At 36.5% G+C, this 21,288-nt stretch overlaps 1 protein-coding gene across 4 annotated transcripts in view; it reads left to right on the top strand.

The window, feature by feature from the left end:
- Nucleotides 1-394: 394 nt before the first annotated feature.
- The window catches only part of LOC121853912 (angiomotin-like), a 51,788-nt gene continuing 30,894 nt past the window's right edge, over nucleotides 395-21,288 (top strand). For 3 of the 4 annotated variants that reach the window (XM_042348305.1, XM_042348308.1, XM_042348307.1), the window contains exons 1-8: nucleotides 2,273-2,293; nucleotides 5,647-5,785; nucleotides 6,635-6,863; nucleotides 8,483-8,608; nucleotides 8,966-9,670; nucleotides 18,863-18,992; nucleotides 19,157-19,421; nucleotides 20,196-20,341. In XM_042348305.1, coding sequence (XP_042204239.1) covers nucleotides 5,683-5,785; nucleotides 6,635-6,863; nucleotides 8,483-8,608; nucleotides 8,966-9,670; nucleotides 18,863-18,992; nucleotides 19,157-19,421; nucleotides 20,196-20,341 — 1,704 coding nt within the window. In that variant the 5' untranslated portion in view covers nucleotides 2,273-2,293; nucleotides 5,647-5,682. Of the gene's footprint in view, nucleotides 490-2,272; nucleotides 2,294-5,646; nucleotides 5,786-6,634; nucleotides 6,864-8,482; nucleotides 8,609-8,965; nucleotides 9,671-18,862; nucleotides 18,993-19,156; nucleotides 19,422-20,195; nucleotides 20,342-21,288 lie in introns of those variants that run through there. The other variant, XM_042348306.1, reaches the window with a different exon arrangement.

Genomic DNA, 21,288 nt, shown 5'->3' with positions numbered 1-21,288 from the left:
AAGCCCAATACGCCTATACCTAAGAAGGAACAGTCATAACATTTCAAAATAATGTTTCATACTGTTTTAATACTTTACACATTTATTAGAACTTTATTCCGTTCCACATAAAATGTGCACATACTCACTGGATTGATTGAGATATGATTATAAATTAGAGAAATGCTTGTGTTCTTTGATATATGGCCAAGAATATTCTTACTTATAATTTGATTACATTTTAGGAAAAAAAAATAGGTTTCATTACTTTTAAATATATGACTCTTATATCCTATGTAAAGGGCTCGGGGTGTGGGGTGTTCACTAGTGGGTTTCACATAGACACACTGGTAAGAGACTCCGGATACTGGCAGTAAGAGGATCAGAATGTCCTCCAGGATGATGGTTGACGCCCTCGTGATCCTCTTCTGTTTCAACACGGAAATAACACTAATTCTTGCAAGAGGTTGAGGGCAGAGATGTTTGTGTTTTCTCCAGATTTCTCATAAGGTTAGTTGATGCTGTATATCATATGCAGACACCGATATAGATCATGAAACTTTGAAGAAAAGTGTGCCGGTCATGATGAACGGTGTATAAGGACAAGGGAGAAGAAACAATCGGGTTTAAAGTAAATTCCCGCAGCTTAAACAAAGACGCTTCACCAAACTGGAACTTCCGTAACAAACTTGAATTTTGTCATCTCTGGAATTTAAAGCATGTCTCTCCAGATAAACTGTGTACCAGCAACGCCAGATAGTTTTTATATCCAAAGTATAGCGTGCTACATGTGTTCATTAGTTTGTAACGTGAAGAGCATCGTGTTTGCAAGGTTCACCAGACTGTACTTTTCATTTTTATTAGGAAGTGTTGTCCATCTGTAGAATGATTACTCCAGTTTAGCCATTATGTTCATGCTGGCCTCTAGTGAAATTGAATCGTCATCAAGGTAATTTGAATTGTAAATGCAAACAATTATCATGTTACTACTAACCCTCTCACTTGGCTGAGCATCCTTTAAATGGTTTCTGCTCTTGCTTGTGAAAAGTTATGGTTGGTAATAGTTTTCTTTCACCTTTGTACTGGGGATTAATGTTTTTGCAATTTGTTATTGTTGAAGGAAAGTTGTGTGTTACCTTCCAATTAGTATGTATTAGGTGTTGGCTATTTGAATATTCATATTTTATAATATGTCATTATAAAAGAAATTGAGGTTATTTTTTGGGTGGAGGACAACTCTTACCAGGCATTCTTTAGTTTACATTTGGCAAGGCCAGGAGTACCGGGTACTGTTACATTGTACAATATATATATATATATATATAATGTATAGAGTATTGGTTAATATTGACGACTGACCCACAGATGAGTTATTTGTTTTACTGTTTACTTTCTTACTTTATTTTAATCAGTGAATTCTGATATGATAATTATTTCTTGTGCAAATGCTTTGTTTGGTAGATAATTAGGCACCTAGGTGCACAATACTCTGTCTTCTCTGTGGTAATGCGGCGTTGACGTCTCATTCCATGACGTAAACAGTCAATCATATTGACGTATTTCAAAACACTCCGCTGCCCAGGCTTGATCAAGGTATCACTTCTGATGCTTAGTGTATGCTTAAGAACCATTCTGTATGGACGGCTACTCTCACACCCACAAAAAACATGGTGAACAGATGATTTGACACCTGTTAAATACTAGATTACCATGATAACTTGTATGGTAGATTAGGTAGTTTAGTTTGGTTCATTTTATGATAGATAATTATATAATGTAGTAGTGTCCAATATACAGTACAGACCTATGTAAAGAATCCAAGGTAAAATTTAAGGACAGTGGTATGGTTTAACCAGCTAAACTAACAAAAAATATATTTAGAAGAAAACTTATTTTTTATCATAAGTATAAAGTAACTTCAGTGGAGAAATAAAAATTTTTGTTTTCAGGTTTTGTCCCTAGTTTTTCTCATAAACAAAGATGCTCCAGCCTACATGAGGAGGACATGGCCATCTTTGTTTACATGACCAGGGGAGAGTCCAAATATTTCATAGACATTATTAATAATTCTATTCTGTATCATTCTCACCAGAAACAACAGAAGATGCAACTTTAAAAAATATTGGTATAGAAGATGATCATCATCAACTTTATAAGGCCATTTGCATCGTTTGCATGGGTCAGCTGTGATTACCTGAAGGCAACTGTTAGGTAAAACCAGAACAGGATGTGCTGATTACTACTTGCTGATATGGCAGGATTTGGTTTCCTCCTCAGATTTGTCTATCTCTTCAGCTTCCTTTTCCTTTCTTAAGTGAGTAGATAGGTGGAGACGTGATCCTGTGTTCTTACCCTCAGCTTTATGATTTGCATATTTTTTTTTTTTTTTAGGTTCCTTGGATTTTAATTTAGTTGGAATTCTTTTCTTGTGAATTTCGTCAGTTTTAGTGTTGGTACAGTACAGTACAGTATAGTACAGTACTCTGTATTGTTTTACCAACTGGTACAGGGGAGTATAGTTGCACAGCACTTGAAGCTTCTTTCCATCTTTATCTTATATCTTGAGTGGCTTTTTTGTTCACAGGCTTGAGATATAAATGAGAAATTAATCCTCAAATCCAGTTTTATAACCAAGCTTCCCATTTTCCTCAATGGGGTCTTCATGTGTCGGCAAACAAAAAATGTTAGCCTGCCTTTCCACTTCATAACTGAGCCTGAATAGAAAAGAGAAGCCATGATTGTACAGTATATGAGTGTACTGTATATTAGTGCTTGACTTAAGGGCAACTGCATCCTTTAGCTCCCTCTTTTTAACCGTTTCATGCTGATCACTTGAAATTTTTTCAGGATTGTCAAAAAGTCAATGATTATTTGATGATTCTATATCACTTCTGGCAGTGCCAAACCACATGCTATTTAGAAAAAATCCTGAAACTTGTCTTATGATTGTTGCTAACGATTTACCTCAGGGTGAGAATCATCATCTGGTATTCTCTATTGTGCTAGCTTATTTAATTTGTATTCTTATATTAGAGTACTTTTGAGTGTAATATCTTTGTTATTTCTAATTGCTTATCATATTAAGGTTGATCTTGTCTATTTTGTCACCCATTTATTTGTTTTTGAAAATATATTTGATTTGAGAGAACACAAATGAGTGAAGTGATAAGTATGATTATCTTCAGCAAAATTCTGATGGACAAGAATTACTCACTTATAGTACTCTGATGTGTGACTACTATGCAGGTTGGACCTCTCTAATCCGGGAAGCTTGGGACCAGACCGGTTCCGGATTAGCGAAAATTCCGAACCATCGAAACTGAGGTTAAAAAAGGCAAAATAATGTATAAAATGTACTATAATTGGTACCAATACATCTTACATTAGCAAAAATCTAGCCCAAGCTTACTGGACCTCTTTATGACAAAGTGTTAGTGCTATGGCACAAGTTTACTGTACTGTACTGGAACACAGAAATAAGTTGATTAGCAGAATAAGTGGCAGTCTTGGAAACTAACGACAGCCAGATTCAAACACCGTCCCGAACCATCAATGCTGCCAGACTATCGGCTCCTGAATTAGCGGGGTCCAACCTGTACTTTTAGTCTCAGACTTACCAGGATGGCTAGGGATCCATACAGTCATGTCTAATTAATAAAAAAATGGGTAGAAAAAGTCAAAATACTGTATAACAATTGCTGAAAATGTCTTGATTGGCATAACACAACAGTTGCAGTAATTGTCTTTAACCCTTTTTAACCCTTTAGGGTTATTGTGACTAATTTTTGGGTTAGATTCAGCTGCCAATGGATATGGTTTCCTTGGTTTGGCTGGCATCTTCACAAGTTGCAGTATTTTAATCAAACATGCACAGTCTCTCCTCGACTTACGACTGGGTTCCGTCCCGACAACCAGGTCGTAAGTCAAAAAGGTGAAATGATACTTAGAAATTCTAAAATGGGTGTCTCTTTTTCTTCTCACCACCACGAGAACTCTCACTTTTACGCTTGCCAGCCATTTTAAAGGAATTACAAAAAAAAAATTGTCGGTACACAGCGCGATCACTAACGTCGGGACTCGAAAATACGTAATGTGAAAAATATTTTATACAACCATGGCCTTCGTATGTCCGGGTTGTCGTAAGTCGAATATGTCATAAGTTGAGGTGAGACTGTATACAGGGTATATAATTGGGATTTCAGTTTAAATTCTGATTTCTAAAAAAAAGTTTGCTAGGATTGCTTTTCTGCAATGGGATTGGTACAGTTGACATAATATCTTGTTTCCTTCCGTCATGCATTTGGAAAAATATATTTGGTTCCATCTTCATAATTATCTAATTCTACAGTACAGTATGTGAATATTATAGACTTGCTTTATAAACCTTTTTCATGAGAAAAATATACCTACAGTATATACTCTTTATGTAGAGCCCCCCCAAAAAGTATCGTTAGATTTTCCGTCGCTACAATTTAAAACACTAGACGAAGTGCTTTGATATGATCCCCAGTGGATCATCATAAGGGTATGCCTGTTTGCCATATCAGTAACTGTTAGAGATGGGGGTAAGATTGGAGGAGGTAGTCGGCCTTGTATGGCATACAGTACTAGATATTTTAATAAAAAAAATCGATTGAGTTATATTAATGTAGGTACTGTATTGTGCTGAGTAGAAGCAAGGCATATGTAAACAAGCCACTGACTGATGATTACAATAGCACTGAAATATACGTTAAATGGAAGTGTTTTGGAACATTATAAATGAGGCTGAGACAGACCTCAAAATGAACATTTCATCATTATGTCGTTGTAGTAACGGAGTTTCATTCATATTGATTTTCACAATATGCCTACTCATGTTGTTCATGGTATGTCTGATTTATGAAGAATGACTAAGCAAATTGAACTTGATATTAGATTGAACAGCTACAGCAATATACAATATATTGGTCTACATAGGATCTGCATTGGTTTAATTAACACCAAAATAAGGTTTCAAATCAAGAGACTTGCAGGCAACACCCCCGTTCACCTATCGTAAGACATTTGTGGTTGTAAGTTTCAATGTGGCACCAATTGTTCATGGCGCCTAACCTATCGTGATACTGTGGGTTCACTCAATCCAGTTCACCGTGCTCTCTCAGCGTTACGTATACCCTCGTTGCTAAGGCCAATAATAGCACCTTTCACATCTTGCGATGTCCCCCAGATAATTCCTCATTCCATTCAATGTAAGATGCTTTTGATGTTGGGCGTGGTGTCCATTTATGACATCCACTCCGATTCATGTAATATTTGATCTGAAGCCTCGGAGGATTCACAGCGTTCGAAAACTTGTATATCATTCATGCTCAAAGGTCACGGATGCAAAACTACCAAATGTTCAGAAACAGGTTGTGTAACATTGCTCGGAAAGCCTCGAACCGCATCGACCCTATGGCTAACGATACTTTTTTGGGGGACTTTACTTCATGCCTACCTATAGTAATGGTCTGACCACCAACCTATTATCACAATACTGTACATTACTGTATTGATTTTCTACTGACCGAAAGTTACTGTTGTATAAGATGTAAATGTCAAAAGTTTTTTAACAGGATGATGCAATATGGCTCTTAAAAACTATTTGGTTGGTAGACTTTAATTATCATATTTTATTTTATTCAGGGCAGCAGAGAGAGCATAGTGTGCCATGACCTAGCCATGACCTCACAGCATCATGATATCAAGTCCTCCCAGCAGCACGCCACTCCCAATGACAACACATTCTTCACCTCCCATCGCAACACCCTTGCACACACCCAAGGTCAGTTGTCAAAGTTCTCCCCATATGTAATGGTTATTGCATTGTTTTTCATAAAAAAATATTAGGTATGAATTTTAATGAATATTTTTTATGACCTCTGGACTTTCAATAAGTGATCTACAGTATTCTAAACTCTCTTACTCTTCTGTCTGGGCCTGCCTTCTACCAGACGACTTATCATGTTTAGTGGCAGGATATGCTTCCCAGGTGGAAAAAACACACAATGATTTGGCTGCAAGTAACACCTCACTCAGTTAAGATTCATTCAATCCCATTTGGTCTAGTGGTTGATTCTGGGTTCATTGCAGTTTCAAATAAGGGATTGACACTTTTTCAGTTTACTCATGATTTAAACTCTTCTTGGACTTAAAGGAAGTTCATATGCCAGTCCCCACAACACTAATCCAGTCAGTCAGATGCTTTGGTTGCCATTTTCTTCAAATGGATACTGTAAAAGGAGATGTGTTAAGGTTACCCATTATTACATTACATTGAATGTTTTCTTTGAGTTTAGTGCATGCCACACATTTTTTTGACACTTAGTGTTTAGAAGTTAGTGAAGGGTGTTCAGTTACCCAGTTGTCTGCTAAATTTTACCTCATACAGTACTGTTGTTGTCTTGTATTGATTGGAGGGGATACTTACTGCCAAATTCCTTATCCATGCTGTTCATGGTGTTTCTAAGTGGATGAATTGGTGGTGGTGGTGGCATGGCAGCTGTTTTGTAGTGTTACATGGCGACACATACGTGCTGAGAATTAAATATTCATTCTTTGGACACCCATTCATATTAGTGGTACATTACTGAAGATGACTTTTATATGTACTATATACACTATTGCTTTACAGGCACTTTGTATGGCCAGAGCTTTAGTGGAAGTGAGACAGATGTGAGCACTTCAACAGAAAATCTGAGTCCAGAGGAACGCTACGCTTTAGAGCACACTCAACGGCAAGAGCCTCAGGGCCAAGAGAATGTTGGGAACATTGCTAACACCATGGCTAATTTACATCTCTCTAGGGCATCACCAGTAGTGACAAGTGGGGCTTCCAATGTGTCCACTGTGAGATCTAATGAGTAAGTCACTGGTGTCCTATTTAATATATTTATTGACTTTTTTACTTTTTTTAAGTGTGTGATCTCTTACATTTATAATGCACTGTTCTGCAGGTTGTCAGTATATACAGTATTCCCTTAAAGCTTACTGTTTTAAAGCTTGTGTCCCTCGCAAACTCACAGATTGCCATGGAAATTATATTAATTAAATCTGAGGCTGTGTGACAGGGATCAAGAGGAGTCAACACTAGAGGACAGAACAGAGCACCATATTTCCCAGGTCATAAGATGCACCCTATAATTAGCAAAGTATATTTTGGAAAAATAATTATTGCAGATTTAATAGCCTACAGTACTGGCAAAGCCAAATCACTGGCTATATGCTATCATGTTTCTCACTACCACAGCTCACTATCACTTTACGGACCTATTATCAAACATTTGTTGGTATTATTGATAAAATTTACCTAATTTAATACAAAAGGATATACTTTTACTTTTAGGTACCTACTGTATACACATTACAAATACTTATCGGTACCGGGCATGTTCACTAGGAACTGTCCAGTACAGGGATTGTTACATCCTGTGCACCAGATCAGCTGAGGTTTCAGAGGTATTATCTTTATATTGTCACCACCACAACTAACTATCACTGTGTCGACCTAGTGTCCATACAGTGTTATTTAATGTTTATGTATATTTATTTATGTTATTTCATATTTATTATATTGTCTTATGCATACATATTATTGTTATACATGTGCATATAGCTATTTATATATTGATTTTGCACACTCCTGGGACTGGCATGAAAAACTCGCAGATTTTGCTTTCTCACGGTCCATTTTACCTAACCTCACCGAGCTTTAAGGGAATATTTTACAGCAGCAAATGGATACAAGTTGGATGGGATATAGGGGTCCATATTATGATGATGCTGTGAAGTCAAAACTTAAGAGTTCTCTTTTGAAGTGACATTTCTGGGATTCTGTGTCTTGCCAGTTTAGAACACTAAACACACGCTCAGGAATAATAGGCTCCTTAACCCACACCAGAAGGCCTGGCCTCACTTGAGTCTTGCACTAATATCGGGCAGATATTGCACAGCACTTCTCACATGCATGGAACACGAATAACGTCAATGTTACGCGGAAAAGTTATAAAAAATAGCAGTAGAAAGTACGAACCTCCTTATGCTATGCAACGCGCCAAAACTAACAAGGAGGCAGCATCTGGGTGCGCGGATTGGCTGAGGAGCTGTGATGTACCAAGGGGAAATCCATTGTGATTGGCTGCCTCAGGGGGTATGGTCCGAGGGAGGTGCGCTGTCATTGGCTCGCGCTCTGAACGTTATGTTGCCGCCACCTTTGACTGAGCACACAGCCAGATACATAGCTCCAGGCCAAGGCAAAATCACACTTTATATTTGAAGGACTTTCTACCATATTTCTATTCTAGCTAGAGGGTTACATTGAACGCCAACATGTAGAGGAAGGGTGAATATAGTGATATCCATTAAAAAACGCATTTTGGCCGAGGTGTCACTTCACCCCCTTCTAATGCTGAGCACCTCACTTCATGTATTGGTATTTGGAGTTTTTGATGTTACGATGAGTACATGATATATTATTTTCCAGGTGCAATGCATCCATAAGTAGCAGCACCAACACCCTGATAATCCACAACTCTGTGAGTGATGATCTCTTACATCATAGGTGGACTCCTGGTGGCTACTCTACTCCCATGGCTGCCAGAAAATCAATGTAAGTTTGGAACTCCCTTTTGTGTATCCTTTCTATGATTTTTATTTATTGTTTAATTTACTGCACAGTAATCTCCCTGTTAGCCTGAATCCTCAGTCCTTGGAAATCTGCAAAAGCCGGCATTGAAATCAGTCCGGAATTTTTTGGGAAAAATTCACTCAATTTTGGGTCTGTGAACTAATGATTGTATCTTGTATTCATAGCTTTCAGGGATGTTTCTTCGTAAAGAAAATGGAATGAGATATATAGTGAGATGTCATGTATTATATTGACCCTTCATATTGTTTATAATTTAATGATTTTAATTAAGAGGTAAAAAAGAATAATTATAGATTTGAAAACATCCTGTATTTTCAGGTCTGCAAGCCTCCTTGATGGTCAAGAAGGAGGACCTCCCCTATACAACCCTCAAATACACCATCTCAACATGGAATCTCTCAAACTCAACTCTCCTCTTCTTAATTCTTCTGTTCTCACCTCATCTGCACTAGACTCCTCATCCATTAATACCAATCTACTCAGTACTTCATTAAATTCTTCTATCTTGGGCTCGTCTGTGCTAACCCAAAAAACATCTGTTCCTTCATACCTTAGCCAAAGCAGTATTCCTCAGTCACCGAAATTGTCTTCCCGTATTGCTATGAAGTACCAAACTGCCACTGACTTACCAGATATCCCTTCCTCATACCTGGATCAATCTGAAGTGCTTAAGCATCTTCTCAAGTGTGAAGGTAAAGGAAGTGGATGTAGTGATCAGAGTGCTTCCAGTTCTAACAGTGGTATCAACTTGATGACTGAAAATACTGGCACAATGATGAGGGATTTGTCACGAGCTCCATTACTGAGTGATCTGGATGGCACTGTGAACTATGACTTACTGAACTTGCCACCTCCTCCAGCATACCCTATGTGGAGACTGAAAGAGTCTGAAAAGCAAGAGCAGCAAATGGATTTGGCAAAGCAAGGAATTGAAAAGTCACATTTATCAAGGTCACATCCAGACCTGACGAGACTAAATAATGCCAAAGAAGCCACTAGTCCCAAGGAATTGATAAATCAAAGGTAAAGTTATATTATATATTTTTTATTTCCTGTCTTCAGTGTTGTAAACCTTTTCCTCTTATCTTGCAGGATGGTTGGAACCAAGAGCAAACACAGACTCATCATTTGCTGTCATCCATTCACATACTGTAACATCTCCATAAACCACTCGAAGCCATGCTGTAATTGTGTTCACTGTTGCTTCCTGGATATCCATCCCTTACACTTCCAGTTTGCCTTTGTCTTATTCTTCTGTGTCCTTTAATCTATCCCCTTCTGCCCTACCATTTATCCCTGAAATATATTCTCTTTACCAATCCTTCACTTCCCATTCAATCCATATGCTCCTACCAGTCTTAACAAACCATGTCACACCTCTATCCAGTGCTTCTTTTTTTGCACATCTTATTCTCTGCATCTTTATCAGCATATATACTGCTCTCAACATTGTTTCTGTTTCCTCTATTTCCTCTAATTTGTATCTTCCACTTTTATCCAGAACACATACTTCTCTCCAATATAGTAATGTTTGTTCTTATATTCCTCTATAGAGTCAATTAATCAGTGTGCCATCCTCTTGACTGTGGGATGATGAGCTTGGCCCTCCACTTAAAATGTGTTCAGGTTTTCTTTTACAACCCTCTCAGATTTTTATGTCTGTGGTAATCCAGCTTTTAATTTCATTCAACCATCCTTGTCTCTGGGTATGTCTGTCCCTCCAACACCCAGTTTTATCCATTGCTATCTCAATCAGTATTCTCTCATTCCTAATGATATGGGTAAAGTATCTCTTTTTCCTAATCCTCTAAATTTCCTTTGGGTTTCCTCTTACTGGGAGCCTACATTTGGACTTCTGCGTTTGTTTTTCTATCAGTATAACATATCTAGGATTTTGCTGTAGCACCGCAATTTAAAGGCCTTTGACTTCCTAATGGTATCTGCTGAATGTGTTAACACTTCTGACCTATATAATAGTACTGACCATACACAGCATTTTAGTAGCTTAATCTAAAGTAAGACTAAAGATAATGTCTCTTTTGAACACATCTCTATGATAATTTAATTTGTATTTGCTTGAGCTATCCTTGTTTTAACTTATTTCACATCTTCCATCATATTGTAAGTTTCATCCCAAATATATAAATTTCTCCCATCTGTTTTAAGTACCTTCTTGTCTACCAACTTTTTTTTTTTATTTTAGGATTTATTTTTAGTATAAAAAAAACAGTTCCTTTGTCTTTACAACATTACCTCTAAAACCATTTTCTTCACTTATCCTGATTACTGTGCAGTAATCTGTTGACCTTTGTTTATAATACTCTTTCACTATTTGTGTCATGCAAATGTTTGGTATTACTTTACCATGAACTTTTATTCCTTCATCACTTCATCATAAATTGTATGAAATTGTTTTAATAGGTATAGTGTATAGTGTTGGAGATAGAGGTGTGGTGGCTGAGTGGATACAGTGTTCACCTCGTATTCAAAGGGTTGCTGATATGTTCCCAAGCACCCCTAGTCACCCACCAGTGAATGTGTATCTAACTAAAGTTAAGGAAAATAAAGCAATGCTTCCTTGTGTACAAAAAAAAGCTTTGTGCACAGTGTGCTGTTTCTGAAATGCCCAAAAACTGTGTATTTCAGCCAACGAGACCCACTTTCCCGTTTGGGAGAAAGCATGGCTTTGTCTACCTGCAGCCTTGTCTAACTCCCATTCTAATCCTAAACCAACTTGTGAGTTTCTTACTGATAACATTGCCAAGGTTATTATTCTGCTCACAACTACAGAGCAGGGTATTATTTAGTCCTATCTGTCTGTGTGTGTGTCCCCATAATAACTTGAAGATGAGTTTGTGGATTTGCCCCCAACTTGATCAACATGTGACAAAGTCCACATGATAAATTTTTGGTAGTGTTCACACCAAAATTAACCTAATTTTTGCATGTTAATAGTTTGCACAGTGATAACACACAAGGTTTTTTGGGAGTTAAAGAAAACAAAGACATGAGACTACTTTAACCATAACAGTGTCACTATTTTGACATTTACCCAGTACCATACCGTAGTAATGGTTTGTAGGCAGGGTTTGCATCTGTAATGCTTTTTTAGGATCCATTAAATACTGTGGATGCAAATTTACTCAAAATTCTTTAATCATTAAAGATATTTTCTTTAGTTCCCCTTCACTTTCTGAATCCATTTTGATATGCCAGTGATAAGTGATATAGTGTTTTATTTTTTCTTGCTTAGAATTACATTTATAAGAAAATTTTGCCTATATGGCTAATCAAAATACTAATTTGTATATACTGTACACTCTAATGCTCCTGGGTTCTTCGGTAATAGCACTGATATTGATTTTTTTTTCTTATTTTATTACTTGGAAGGTTTCCTTGTACCCTGTAGTAGTGTTGTATTTTTTAGTCAAACATTTAATCTATGCACAGTATTACCATTTTCTTGCTACTTCTCCACACTTTTTCTATAGCTCTTTAATTATTTATACCTGATACACTTTTTTTTTAGGCTCACCTTATTTGTGTCAATTTTTTTTATTTCCTTTATCGTTCTGTGCATTTCTCAACTGATATATGTGGCAATGTGGATATTAGTGACGACCTAAAAATGTCTGTGAAAATCCATTTTCTGTGGTAACAATATCTCTAGAGTCTGTTGAAGAGAATTAACAAAAGCACTAAAATGGTCAAAAGCTTCATGAATAATAGGGTATGTGAAGCACAGTCTTAAATATGATGTGTGGGAGAGAAGGAAGGGAGGTGTGCCTATGATGTAAGATCCATGTACGGTGCTGATTGGCCCAGCCGAGGCCCATCCAACATCAGAACCTCCAGTACTTGCCCAATAAACATCCCTTCAAAAACTTTACATCTAATTCTCCCAATATTGTTGATGACCTGGCATCTTGGGATATTCTCTTCTCCAGGCTCTGGAGATCTTACCTCAGAAAATGTATTTTCACACACGTGTCGAGGCCATCACTAATACTGTATTGGCATTTATTCATATCTCCTCTCATGATCTTTTACTTCTATGTATTACAGTAAACCCTTGTTATTCGCGGTTTCAGCTATTCGCGGTAAGCAGATGGTGGCTGGCTTCCAAGCCTTTCCCGCAGCACAACGAGTCATCCCGACGCGCCCGCAGCATCTTTTGTGTTGCGCTCAAAACTTTGGCGTTTCTGTGTGAAATAGCCCCTAAAAGACTGCCTAATGTCAGTGCTAGTGGAATGAAACATAAAAGGCAGAAGTCAGTTGAATTATTAGATAAGTTAAAGGAGGGGATGAGTGCTGCTGCAGCTGGTCGGTTGTTTGGTATAGGTGTACAGTAGTTAACTAAGGTAGAAGAAGTTGCTATTCGCGCCATTCCTTGGAACCTAACCCCCGCGAATAACAAGGGTTTATTGTACTTTTTATAAAATTTTCTTCAGTGTCTCTACACTCCTTTTAAATTTTCTTGGGCAGCTATTATTGGCCTTTGCATCAAACAAATTTTGTTGTCCTATCATCTTTAAAGTTTCATAATACAATAGTGTATGAAACAGTCAGGTTTTTTTTTTTCTGGTTACCCTTTTCGTATTAAAGATTTTTCCCACTCTTTATTATGGTAAAGACAGGAGTCCTAAACCATTTAATCTCCATTTTCTTATTTGGGGTAATTTAATGACTACAGTACCTTGTTATTGTTGAAAAACCTTGTTGGTATCAATTTGTGAGTATATTATTGTTTTAGGTATTACACTACAACTTGTAATTTTAAATTTATAATAGTTTAACTATAAATACTGCATATAGATTGGTTCGCTGCACCTTACGGAAGCTAGCAGTGGTTTTTAAGCTATACTGTAGTTATTCAGATATGGAAGGGAATGGACATTTGCTTTTGTTACTCACTAGTGCTCAACCACCCACAAGATCAGTACCTGGTAAAGAACAGAATATGCTAAAAAAAAATTCTCACCTGTTTACAACTGGCCTTAGGGGTGGCCTGGCAATAGTATGAAAGACTTGTGGCCACCAGAACTGACCACTGTTCTTAACTATACATTTCTAAAAAACATTCTCCTAATAACTTGCAAAACTATTTTTTGAGATGAATTTGGAGGGAATATCATACTGTGTTCATTAAGGGCACATCCTGAGTTATTACTCAATCCCACTTATTCCATCTTGATAATCCTTAGTTGATGCTTGATTATCATCTTAGAATCACTTTGAACTCCCCTTCCTCTTCTCCTTTAAATTAAAAATAATGGAATTATAAGAGAGGAGTTAAAAGGACAGTGAATCTTACCTCTTATCTGCTAGGGCAGGCTTGAATTACAGTTTGGAATGAATATATCAATGAATCATTAATAGCAATGGATAACGATAATTTTGCCATAAGATTAATATGGAAAGAATAAATATAACCAAATATGAATGTAGAACAGTTAATTGTCCGTAAGCTAGGTGGTGAGATTTTCTAGTGACATTCAGTGGGATAGCCAATTTATGCCTCATGTGCTTTATAGGAATGTATTCATGACATAATTAGAGACTGTAGCTAGATTATTTGATAGCCCTGTCTGGTTGTGGGAGAATTTTGATTACGAGTAAACTTAACTTAAACCAAACAAAAATTACTTACAGTACTAAATCAGACATTTTCTGCTTATTTGTGTGATTTTCTTCATTTTTTATAAAACACTCATCTAATTGTAAAGTAAACCTAAACCATAGGAAAATTAAGGGAAAAAGTGAGATGAAAGAAAAATAAAGGAGTAAATGAAGACATGAAATACTGTGCACCCTTGCCAAATGCACTTTTATGCGCCACAGTTTTGCTTATATGATTGTAAAAAATACGACACGTGTAATGAAAGTTTTTAGTATAAGTGGGGTTTGATTGGTGTCCAGTACTATATTGTAATATCATTGAGCACTGCACATGTAACTTGTCACCGGGTACCCATGTCAGGCAGGCATACCTATGCCAACACAGTATCAGTCTGCCTTGTGGAGTGGTATATGCTACGGATCAAAAGCAATAGGGGTATTAGTTTTTGCTTATTTTTCATTATTCTTGTTTTTTCCCAATTAATTACAATGAATTCGATGAAAGTTCTAATTTATAAGTAGCTACATATAATAGTGATGATACATGACTTTTTGGTTTGATTTATTACTTTCATTTTAAATTTACTTCATTGACATTTTTATTTAATTTCATTTTTTTTCTAAAACATATTTTTTTTAAATATATAATATCCATGAATATTTTCACCTTAACCCTATTTTCCTTAAAATATTAAAGTTGTCAATTGTGTTTGGCAAGAATCTGGTAACTGTTGTATCTACATACACCCCACAGGTTGGGCTAAGTGAGGAAGCAAGGACAAGTTCTGGGATGAGTTGCTGCATGTAGTATCGGAGCTTGGTGAGAGGGAATGAGCTGATTCAACTCCTCTCAGCTCAGTATAAAATGCTTCCTTTACATTCTGTTAATTCAATTTCCACACTCTCCTTCTTGGCACGACACTTTCTTCCTTTTCCTGCACCTTTTATGCAATGTATCACACACATGCAATCTTCCCAGGCTATCATCCTTGCATGCCTAATAAGCTTCCTTTCTGATTTTCTGACATGTATTTAGTCAATCTTGGTTTTTGTGCCACCTGATTCATGTGATCAGCCTACTATCCCTCTTCTTAAATAAGGCTTATGTTGATTATACAACTCCATGTGGAAGGCTTTTGTTGATTATACAACTCCATGTGGAAGGCTTTTGTTGATTATACACCTCCATGTGGAAGGCTTTTGTTGATTATACAACTCTATAATTTCGAAGGCTTTTGTTGATTATACAGTACAACTCCATTCATTTCTGACAGAAGATTTTTTTTTTTTTTTTTATGGTGGCATAGGATAGGTTTATATGATGGTGTTCATGGCTTGCCTAGAACAATAAGGAATTTTAGAATCAAATCAGGGTGTCACAAGTTACACAGGTTTTTATGGGATAGGTATATCTCCCTGTATGATCTGGATATTTTTGAGACAGTTAGATTTTACAACAAACTGGTGGTGATATGGGGGTACTGACGGTACAGTCCTGGTTTTTCACTGGACATTAATCACAAATTGCCTCCTCAATAAGTATTTGAATATGGCAGGATTGCCAACCTTGTATGATATCCATTTTGTCATGGTACCTATCAAAAGCTTTCACGACAAATGTGCACATTCCCCTGTAAGTAGGCTGTAAGATATGTAAATGGTTCATTGTTTCTCATCATCATCATTCCAGATATTATAAGTTGAGTGGATGTTGAATGTTTTAGTAAAATTCTTTGTTTCATGCATTATGGTGGCTGTTAAACTGTACCATTACGTATACTGTACTCTATGTTCTTCACGTACTATTTCCTTTAGAGAGGCTCCAGTTTTGCCGTATAAATATGAGGATATTTCCTGACTTCTTTCAAAATTGCCAGAAAATCATCAGATTTTTACACAATCTCAATAAAACTTACCCTATTTATGAAGAAAAGAAAAAGAGAATTGTCCATGTTGCTGAGTATAAACTGTCACCAGTGGAAATGATATACTATTCGGTCTTTGGTTCTGATGGGAAAATTTGCCAAATTGGCAACAGTTGTTATTCCCACCAGGCTGCCATAAACTTTGCTTTAGTTTGATAATACTGTATTGGTACTTCTTATTATAGATACACAGCATGCTGGACCCTCTCATTTTTTTACTATAGCGTATTTCTTCTTAGTATTTTTACTCCGCTTCACCTTGCTATAATAAATGTTGATACAACTTCACTTTACTAAGGAAAAGGAAAACTATGTTCTAATTAGTTAGAAAAATATAAAAGTGTGAACGGTGAAGGTGGTAGCATAGTGTAGATCTCTTTGTCTATCTTAACATTTACTGTTTAACCCTATCATATTAATTTTACTGTGTACAGTAATTATATTTAACAGGAATGAATTTCATGAATTGGGGATGCAATGTAGTGAACCTGGATATTTGGCCAAGCAATGATAAGTTTAAACATGAATTTCTGGTGGGGAACATGTTGATGTGGAAAGACCTGTGTGATGAGAAAAGCCTTCTGTTCATTTGTCATTTTTAGGTAATATTGCATTATGCAAATTCACATATTACTTTGTACTCACTGTTTAACAAGATTATCTGATTTATACAAAAAATGTCTGAGTAGCATAAACATGGTCCAACATCTGGGTTTCCAAACTACTGTATTCATGACTAATTTATCAGCATTTTATGATACTTATCCAGTTTTGCCTCTTTTGACAATTTCAAGTACAGCTATTGCTTTCTTTCCTTCTTTGTTATTCAATTACTGTATCACTCATTATAAATTCATTAACACTTCCCCTCCCAAATATTTGAATTATCACTTCCTTCTTTCAAACTAATGTATATCGTACTGTTTATCTTTCTTTTTCCCTTCTCTACCTGGTTTCCACATTGTCCTTCAAATTCATTCTATAACATTTTGTAAATTTTCTCTAGAATGCACCTTAGGGCAGTGTTACCTGTAAACAGAAGCTAACTCTTCATATTTGTGTTATGTACACAGATCCTACTTATCATACTTGCAGCCAAATCCATAATCTTTATTTCGTTCTCTCTTGTTATCGCATTCTTTAATATAGTGACTGTCTGTTTTTTGTCTCTTCACTGTGCACGGCTACAGTTTTGAGACAGGGAGCTGAAATTTTTCATGGAGAAGAGCATGCACCCAGAAGTGTCCTGAAAGTGAAATTTTAGGGGGTTGGTCCCAGTGATTGGCTCATCCCCAAAGGTGAAGGGACTCCATACGGTACTATAACATTTCCCTCGCTGTCAATACCTCCAACAGACCTGCCAGATGCAGGAATATCCCAGTGCAAGCAGCACTTACGTAATAAAAAAACACTCCTATCCAACCAATGATTTACAAACCCCATTATAAATTTGAAAACTTATAAGATAACCCAAACACCGTTAAAAAAAAAGATAAATACTCCTAAAAACAATTGAAAAATGAGAAACAAAAACGGAGTTATCGTAAAGGAAGCTGAACATGGACTTCAGTGCTACCTGGCTCACACTCAGACATGTTCAGTTAATACCTGACAAAATATTGTGGATGATTTTGTGTTTTCGCTTCAGTAAACCATTTAAGTACAATCTTACATCATCAGTTACAAAAAATATTTATTGTATAAACCTTTGAGATTCACTACACTGCATTACATGTTTTATCTCCCTTAGACGTATCACAAAGGTGGAATTTTCAGGACTTGGCCTCAGTGGTTGGCCCCCCACCCCTAAAGGTGGAACCCCACCTCATTAAAAACATATCTGCTTTTCTGTTACTGGTATGCATGGTCGTGGTTTTTAAGGTAGATGGCTAAAATTTGGTATGTGTGTGTAATTAGCCCAGAGAATGTTTACGGATGTCTATACGTATTGGGGGACAAACCCTCCACCTAAAAGTGGGCCCCACTCCTGTGCACAATCACAGTTTTTAACAAAGTGAGCTGAAATGTGGTACAGTTATTTTTTTCTTGTGCACTTAATTTTGGCCAACAATGGACATAGGTTATGAGTTACCCCTCATATTCTAGGGGGTGGAACTCCTGGGTGAACTGTGAAATGATGTTGGTGTTTTGTGGCTGTACCCATTCTGGTTAATATTACTTCATCAGAAACATACCCAAGCAATGTTGGGTTCCCCAGCTATACCCTTTCCACGTTAACCTGGCCCATAAGCCCCGCCTCTCGTCTTAGCTACAAATAGCTGATTGGTTCCCCTGAGTGTTTTTCCTCCCCCCGGACTGCGCGTATTTATATTGACCTTTCATGATAAATATTTAAAATTTTCTTGCATCATCTCTGAAGTGCTAATGCCTTGAAATCATTTGCATTGTTGATAGTCCAGATACTTAACATTAGTTTAGATAATAACAGGTCTGCTTGCCAGTAATTTTCTATGAACCAATCAGCTATTAGTAGAGAAGAGGGGCATGGCTTATGGGCCAGGTAAGCTTGGAATACTACAGTAATAAATATTGTAGTTTTATGTATAGCTATACTTTATCAATATATATTCCAAATATTGTTTATTATATTTATTAGTGTTATTTTTTATTGACAAATTCTTATTTGTTTTATCTTTTTCTTTGAGAGCAGAGTTGTATCTGGACAGATTGACTATGCAGATGGTCCCATGCAGGAAATGGCAGATATTTTAGCTCAGGAAAACAATGCTTTGAAAATGGAAGTGGATTTGTATCATAGGAAAGTTGCCAAACTTCAGCGGGTAAGTTTCAGATGTTGCTATTGTAGTAATTCTGTATCATGTGTACCACTTATAAATATTTTGTGTTGATAGACAGCTTCTTGTATATGCCGTTTTATTACATAAAGAGCATTGATGTAGATTCAGTTTAGTCATTATTAATTTACTGCATTTAACGATTTCAGTTTGAAATGGAAATCATCAAAGTACATGATGCCCATGAAGCTCTGGTAAGGTCATCTGAGCGCCGAGAACAACTAGAGCGGCTTGCACGTCACAAATTACATGCTGAGGTTAAGCGCCTCACTGAGTTAAATGCAGATCTGAAAGATCAGGTAGATGTTCTCTCAACTCAGATTGCTAACCGTCCTTTGCCAACGGATAGCAGTGATGCCCTTCGAAAAGAGCTAAATAAAAGGGATGTCTTCATTGCCCAACTGATATCACAGAGTAAGTATATGAGACTGTCAGTATTTGGATAGGAAGGATGCAGGTGTTCTTAAATTAATGCTTGCATGTGTATGTATAGGGAGGGGTGACAAGGTTTAATGAATATTGATTAGTACGGCCGGGAGATTGTTTTTTTTTGGACGTACCATCAGATCTTCTGTGCTAAAAAAATAATATAAATTAGTATAAATCAAAACTCAGGAGAGCAGAACACAAATTTGCAAATGACATTATGTTTTTAAACGACACCTTTACGCGAATAAGTGGTGTTTATATGTTACCCTACTCTTTATAAAATGGTCATTGTTATCTATTGCTTTATATGTTTGGTGTCATTTGTCTTGATATACATAATAATATGTAAAGCAAGACGAGGTAGTGATGAGTATGTTTTCTGAAAGCATGAATTTGTTTGTGAGTTCGGCGGTAAATGTTCTTTTTCATACATTTTTTTCACTCCTATCTTGAAAGTTGATGTTTTCAAGCAGTTATGTCTTTACATACATTAAAGTGAACCAGAATTAGGTGTCCTTAACAGTTATACATGGATTTATTTGGAATTTATCGTTATTGACCATTATGTATGAGCCAATGAGTTGCAAGGGGGGTGTGGCTTGTACTGTCAGCTAAAAAAAAATGACTGAGATTTCACTCTTCAGTCCCCCATTTATGTACTTGCATCTCTCATTCCATCTAACAGTATTAATTAATTTTGATGAAAAAAGTATTTCTCAGATAATATCTTTAATTTATATTACGTACTTCTCATTGCAGATAAGGAACTAATTGCTGCTAAGGAACGCCAGGAAATTGAGCTGACTGCCCAAAGACAAACACTTAACGAACAACGAACACACATAGATATCTTAGACTCTGCTCTCACTAACGCTCAGGCTAATGTGGTGAAACTGGAAGAAGAGGTAAGCCATTAATAAAAGAAAGATAGTGTTCACTGACAAAAAACAAAAGAAAAATGAGTTATATGTAGGTGTCAGCAGTCTCAGGCATATAACTTGGGTAATAATGTACTTTTCAAAAGTGACTACACTTTACATCTTATTGATTAAGAAGAAATGTAGTTGTATGATTAACCTTTAACAAATTATCTGCAAGATTCAAACTTCGAAAACACCAAAAGGTAGACCTCATTAATCCATTAACTTTACATTATTTATATTTCTTAAACACTTCGCTTTAGTGCTCCTCGGCAGCTACCTTCACCACAGTGGCAGCCCTCGCTTATGCAATCTTTCCCTTTAAACTAACTGGATTTTGGTTGTGTTGTTCGTTGGGAATACAGTACATGTGCCCAGTGCTGGACTCAGTCCGGTATGCAAAGGGATGTGGATTAAGCGAGTCCAGGTTAAAGGGAGTTTACTGTACCTTGTAATAATTATCATTACAGTATTGTTATTTTTCTACACATTCTGTATGTAGGATTGTGTATACATGTAACCGAGTAAGAAAAAATAAAAGAAAATTACGGATATCTACCCAAAATTACAAGTTGAAAAATAACCATTACAAAACATATTGCTCACAGGATAAAGGAGCATGCGACAAGTGTGGTGATGAATAGAAAAATGCATAATACAGTATGTGATAATGGTTGTTTAATGCTGACACTTTTCAATAATTTTCAACTTGTTTGTTTTTCTTTATTACATACAGTGTTACAGTTTTCCAGTCAGTATTCATGCAGCAATGAACTATCGGACAACTCCTCGGGGATAACGGACATCTGTCTCATATCTTGAGAGTTTGTCCAATAGGTTTAAGGTGTCCATTATAACTGGGTTCTGTTATATACATCATTTGTTATACTGAGGATTCACTGTATAGGCTTAGTTGATAATAAAGGAGTCGC

This window comes from Homarus americanus, unplaced genomic scaffold (genome assembly GCF_018991925.1).
Source record: "Homarus americanus isolate GMGI-L3 unplaced genomic scaffold, GMGI_Hamer_2.0 scaffold18703, whole genome shotgun sequence".
Lineage (NCBI taxonomy): Eukaryota > Metazoa > Arthropoda > Malacostraca > Decapoda > Nephropidae > Homarus > Homarus americanus.
Note: the sequence above shows the minus strand (reverse complement) of the source record. Positions and strands in the feature narration are given on the sequence as shown.